The sequence below is a fragment of the Myxocyprinus asiaticus genome, chromosome 34, assembly GCF_019703515.2.
Source record: "Myxocyprinus asiaticus isolate MX2 ecotype Aquarium Trade chromosome 34, UBuf_Myxa_2, whole genome shotgun sequence".
Classification (NCBI taxonomy): Eukaryota; Metazoa; Chordata; class Actinopteri; order Cypriniformes; family Catostomidae; genus Myxocyprinus; species Myxocyprinus asiaticus.
In genome coordinates this window covers 32,884,952-32,891,264 of record NC_059377.1, presented here as the reverse complement: position 1 = coordinate 32,891,264, position 6,313 = coordinate 32,884,952, and the positions used below count along the sequence as shown (strand labels likewise).

At 38.3% G+C, this 6,313-nt stretch overlaps 1 protein-coding gene across 1 annotated transcript; it reads right to left on the bottom strand.

Annotated features, from left to right (window-relative positions):
- Positions 1–2,470: 2,470 nt before the first annotated feature.
- On the bottom strand, positions 2,471–3,842 carry LOC127425264 (galanin receptor type 1-like). The gene is made up of 3 exons (XM_051671011.1): positions 3,183–3,842; positions 2,987–3,052; positions 2,471–2,788 (listed from the first exon to the last, which is right to left on the bottom strand). Exons 1-3 carry the CDS (start codon positions 3,840–3,842, stop codon positions 2,471–2,473), a joined length of 1,044 nt encoding a protein of 347 aa, XP_051526971.1.
- Positions 3,843–6,313: the final 2,471 nt, after the last annotated feature.

The following is a 6,313-nucleotide window of genomic DNA, read 5'->3' as shown; positions in this document are numbered from 1 at the left end:
ACATTAGGAGGAGGCTAAGGGAATTGAAATAAAGAAGACTGTTGCATTACTGGGAACACTGGTTTGCTTACACTGTATGTGATATCTGTATACTACTGAGTATTATTAAAGTTTTTATTATTAATTATTAAACATGAAAGATTTAAAGGGATGGTTCACCCAGACATTACATTTCTCTCATCATTTACTCACTTTCATACCATCCCAGATTTGTATGACTTTCTTCTGCTGAACACAAAAAACTATTCTTAGAAGAATATCTCAGCTCTGTTGGTCCTTTCAATGCAAGTGAATGGTGACCAGACCTTTCAAGCTCCAAAAAGCACATAAAGGCAGCATGAAAGTAATCCATATGACTCCAGTGGTTAAATTGTCTTCTGAAGTGTTGCAAACAATTTGGGTGATAAACAGATCAATATTTCAGTATTTTTTTTTTTTTTACAATAAATCTCCACTCTAGCTTTGACTTTCAGAATGTGAAAGTGAAAGTGGAGATTTACAGTAAAAAATATTGATCTGTTTCTCACCCACACCTACTATATCACTTCTGAAGACATTTATATAACCACCGGAGTCAGGATTACGTTTATGCTGCCTTTATGTGCTTTTTGGAGCTTGAAATGTCTGGTCACCATTCACTTGCATTGAAAGGACCTACAGAGCTGAGATATTCTTCTAAAAATATTTGTTTGTGTTCTGCAGAAGAAAGAAAGTCATGCACATCTGGGTTAGCAGGAGGGTGAGTAAATGATGAGAGAATTTTCATTTTTGGATTACCTATATCTTTAAGATATTTTAATAAAAGAGGGATAGTTCAAAAATGAACCCAAAAATGAAAAATCTCTCATCATTTATTCACCCTCATGTTGTTCCAAACCTGTATTTATTTATTTCTTCTGTGGAACACAAATGGAGATATTTGGCAGTGTGTTAATCTCAGACACCATTCACATTCACTTGCATTTTATGTTCCATGGAAGAAATGGAAGCCTAAGCGATAGTAATATACTCGTACCATACACTAGACTCTTAGTCAGCATTATGTCATTTATTCAATTCAGGCATCTCATCCAGTCATAATTCAGCCTATATTTTAGCTCCGCACAGCTCTTCATCGCTTCGTAGTGCCGCCGTTGTTTTTTCACCCCCTACCACCCCTTCACTACCAATTTAGGTTGCATACTGCTGTAAGGGGCAAACTCCTGTCCCTGTGTCTTCCGGCTGGATCGGAAATGAACCTTGCACCGAAGGAAACAATTCTTTCAATTTATTCACATTAATTCTTATTTTCTCTGAGAATGTGTTTGGAACAACATTAGGGTTAGTTAATTTTTTTTGGTGAACTATCTCTTTAAACATTTTCAGAAGAATTCATTCTTTGAAGAATACTCACATGGAAACCATCATTTGACGATGCTACCTATACTTAGCAGAATCAGCATACCATGAACATAACACAATGTTCTTATGATACCCTGTGTACAAAACTATTGCACATATAAAGAAACACTGCAATCCTTTTTGTGGCTGAAGCTCCAGCCTTAAACAAACAAGTTTTTAAAGGTGCACTCAGTAACTTTTGTCTTTGTGTCATCTTGGACTTACGCTGACACATAGCGGCTTGGATGCAGCATCATTTAAAATCAAAAGTTTTCAGTTTCAGATGCCATTGTAGAAATTCAGTATTCACAGCCAGCCATGATTACTTTAATCAGTGAGTGAAAGTGTCAAATAACAGGATGGTTACAGAGATTAACTGGTCATGTGATTCTAACATGGCAGCCCCCATGTACGGACCCTCTCCATGTAGAATAAAACAGCTTTTATAAGGTTACTGATATGACTGGAGTCTTAATTTTAATGTGAGTGGTGATGATTTCCTACATATATTGCAAAATTACAAATCATGTCTTTAGGATTTAAACATTTTTAATGAAGATTATTGAGTGCACCTTTAAAATGCAAAAGAAAACAAATGTAATTCTTAACATGCATTTTATAGACACCCTTTGAAAGTCTACCATAATGTAGCTCAAGAAAACAGCTGATCAAATTTAAGATGACTTTGCATTAAGGATAGCAAAACAGATGCCAAAGCACTCACCTTCCTCACAACTCATAACGTTTTTGTTTTTTACCATATTTTGCATTATTATACATCACTAAGACTGCACAGCAAGTGTTAAGTAGGGTTGTGTTTTGCTGCGACCGGAAACACATCATCATACGTAAGCACAAAGCAAATGCTTATTTTTATCACCACAAAAGCCATTATTAAGGCTTATTTCATCCAACTTACCAAGGATATAACAAATACATTAGCAAATACCAAACCATGCTTAATTCTGATCAGATAAAATCAATATGTAACAGTAAACAAGCTCCTTGCTTTCTCTCAGGTTTAAAAACTCACATGTAAGCATTTAAAATGCCATCATAAATAATAAGAGAAACATAACAGCACCAGGAGCTACACAGTGGTGCAGTTGGTGGATGGTGCTGCCTCCATCTTGCTCTTCATCTCTCTGGCCTCATTGGTAGGGCACTCAGAAGCAACCTGACAACGGAACACCTGCTTATACGCCTGCCTAAAGTTCTCAGAGAGGAACGCGTATATAACAGGGTTTACAGAGGAGTTGCTGTACGCCAGACAATGAGCCGCCACTCTGAGCACGAAGGACGCCTGGTTGAGGGGGAAAGAGCCAAACTCGACCCAGAGGTGCACCACATGATGGGGTAGCCAGGACAAGCAGAAGACCACCACAACCACCAGGACTGTCTGGGCAGTCTGTCAAAAGTGATGGAGAGGTTTTAATGGTTGTTTTAATACACCATAATGATCTATGTCATCTAACACTGAATGTAAATAGGTGTGGTTAGTATTGTGTGTTAAATTACACATATTCATTGAGGCAATGAGATGTGTGCAGTGCACTTCAAAAGTAACTCATTTTAATATATGAAGCAAGCACAAATTATATCTTACCTTCTTTTTGGATGCCTCAGACTTTTTGGAGACATTTCTTAGCTTTTTATGCAAATGATTGAGGACCTAAAGACACATTGGAATATGATAGTTTGAAACGAAAATTTAGAAGACCACTTAATATATAGATTCAAACAATCTTTTCGAATATTAAAGATCTAACGTTCATAATCAAGTCATAAAATGAGCCACTAACCTTTGCGTAACAGAAAGATATTAGAATCAAAGGAAGCACATATCCAATGACGAATGTGCACACCACATAGATCTTTCTTCGGCTGTATTCTGGCCACACTTCCCAGCAAAACGTATTGTTACCCTCACTTTCCACGATGCCCTGGTAGTAGGCAACCGGAGTGGCCATGGCGAAGGAAAGCACCCATATGATCACCACCCCGATCAATGCATGCCTCGAAACTCTAATGGAAGAAGACTTCCTGCAGTGCACGATGGCTATATACCTGTCCACAGACATGGCTGATAAGGTGAAGATGCTCACCAACATGGACACGGTGAAAAAGTAGTGGATGAACTTGCAAATAAAGGCACCCAGGATCCATGTGGGCAGCATGTAAACTGTTGATTGAAAGGGGATGCAGAAGAGAAGATAGGACAGATCTGCCACACTGAGGTTCAGGATGAAGATGTTGGTGGTGCTTCGTTGCTGTCCAGGTTTGCGTCGAGCCAGAACTGTGATGACCAGAGAGTTTCCAAGGACCCCCAAAGTAAAAATGAGTCCAAATATCAGAAGCGTGACGAAGTTGTCGGTTCCGATGCCGAATAATGTATTTTCAGGCGCCTCTAAGTCAATGTTCCTCTCACGTCTCTCTAAATCACTTATGTTTTGGATGTTCATCGTCCTGTGAGCTTATTTTCACGCGTTGTCTTGAAAACGAACTCTTCTGCAATTAGTACTCTGGGTTTATTGACTTCCCAGAAGAAAAACTTGTTGAAAATGTTGCTTCGCCTTGAAAAATCGCGTGAAGTTTTCTGGAGTCCACGAGCAACAGGTTCTGAGACTGAGGTGTTCATGCACGAGCATCATAGTATTTTCATTTCGGACACTTTATAACAATAGAAAATATGTAATAATTCTCAGTATAAAAGTTTCCAATAATCCCTTTGTTTTACTCTGACTATTGGCGTTAACATAGGTTCATGCTTTCATCTCCAGGTGCTCTTCTTGTGTTTGAGCTCGCGCTCGATGGAGAAGCTCTGTTCTGCTGCAGCAATCAAATATGGCTTGCGTGCTCGTCACTGAGACAAAATTTATCATCCATACTCACCCATCCTCTTACAAGGGAAAAGCGCAGGCTCCATGATTCAGGAGTTTTTTTTTCCTCTCCCACTTTTTCTGTTGAACCAAAGAGACCTTTTTCCATTAGAACTCAATACAATATTACAAGACAGTCAAGGGTGTGCTTGTAACATCAAAATTAATAGGTCTGAAATGTTATTTAATATGACTAAATCAATCTAAATACATAAGTTTACACAAACCAAACTCATTTTTAGGGTTAGATTATAAAAATACAAATGCAAGTTACTGCTTTTTACAGTGTAAAGCTAGACTACATTTTGTTTAAGCATTTTGTTGAGGCAAAATATTCAATGTAGATGGTAAAACCAGAACTACATAAAATGTTTTGTGTGTTTCATGTGGTAACTTCTGGTTTTATTAGTCCATTTTTTTTATTTTGTTATTTTTTTAATAACTAAATCAACTTGACTACATTAGGTTACACCAGGGAAAATAATTTTAAAGGGTCAAAATAGATAGAAGTAGCTCCTTAAAGGGATAGTTCACCCAGAAAGGAAAATTGTGTCATAATATACTCACCCCCATGCCATTCCAGATGTGTATGACTTTCTTTCTTCTGCTTAACACAAACGAGGATTTTTAGAAGAATATTTAAGCTATGTAAGTCCTCACAATGCAAGTGAATGGTGACCAGACCTTTGTAGCTCCAAAAATCACATAAAGGAAACATAAAAGTATTGATATGACTCCAGTGTTTAAATCTATATCAGAACAAAGTGATATTCAATTGTTCCAGAGTGAAAACGCTATTTTTAAATGCTGTAAACCGAGGGGTGTGGGAAGCTCAGCGAGTATTGACGCTGACTACCACCCCTGGAGTCGCAAGTTTGAATCCAGGGTGTGCTGAGTGACTCCAGCCAGGTCTCCTAAGCAACCAAATTGGCCTGGTTGCTAGGGAGGGTAGAATCACATGGGGTAACCTCCTCGTGGTCGCGATTAGGGGTTCTCACTCTCAATGGGGTAAGTTGTGCGTGGATTGCGGAGAGTAGCATGAGCCTCCACATGCTGTGAGTCTCCGTGGTGTCATGCACAACTTGCCACATGATAAGATGTGCGGACTGATGGTCACAGAAGCGGCCACATTGAGGTGAGTAACCGCGCCACTACGAGGACCTACTCAGTAGTGGGAATTGGGCATTCCAAATTGGGAGAAAATGGGATAAAAAATAAATAAATGCTGGAAACCGGTTAAAACCGGTTAATTTTGTTCCAATAATTTTTTCATGAAACCAAAGGCCAAAGGGTTTATCACAGTATATTTTTGGAACTACACCGCTTTATGTTGCCTGAAAAAATGAAACACGTGCTTTGATCCTGAAGGAAACCGCTGCATCACACATGTCTTTGCCAAATTGACCGTTGTGGATGTCGCATTTTGTGAATGAAGACCTTTTTAAGAACTGTATAATTACTACATATACATGCACGGCTACTTCAGAAATAAGGAAAACATTATTAGATGTAAAAAATACATTTCTCAGTTGTTTCCAAGTCTACACTGAATTATTGTTAGATATGATGCATTAATACAGATTTGATGCTGCTGGGTTTTCTTAAACTTTACTTAAAGGTGCTGTAAGCAAGTTTATTCATGGAAATGTACGCAAAAAGTATTCCTACTCCCTGAAAGTTATTAATGAAATAAGTGTCATAAGATATCTCACCTGTTTCTGTGACAGCTCTAGCCTCTGTCTAAAACACTACAGCAAACAAAAATGTGTCAGTGATCCATGGACAATGACGCTTTCGACCTGTCAATAATTTTTCGCGTTCTCATAGTGTTGTAGCTGTGGCAAATTATTGAGGCTTACTGCCATTTTTAAGCCATGTTGTTCATAACAGTGGTCATTAAATATCCTGTTTCTCATCCACACCTATAATATCGCTTCTGAAGATATGGATTTAACCACTGGAGTCTTATGGATTTCTTTTATTCTGCATTTATACGCTTTTGGAGCTTCAAAACTTTGGTACCCAATCAACTGCATTATGAGGCCCTACATACA

Coding starts and splice junctions, on each gene's coding strand:
- LOC127425264 (XM_051671011.1), bottom strand. CDS start 3,842: ATGAACATCCAAAACATAAGTGATTTAGAGAGACGTGAGAGGAACATT. Junction 3,053..3,182: donor TATCTTTCTGTTACGCAAAG/GTTAGTGGCTCA, acceptor ATGTGTCTTTAG/GTCCTCAATCATTTGCATAA. Junction 2,789..2,986: donor CTGAGGCATCCAAAAAGAAG/GTAAGATATAAT, acceptor CACTTTTGACAG/ACTGCCCAGACAGTCCTGGT.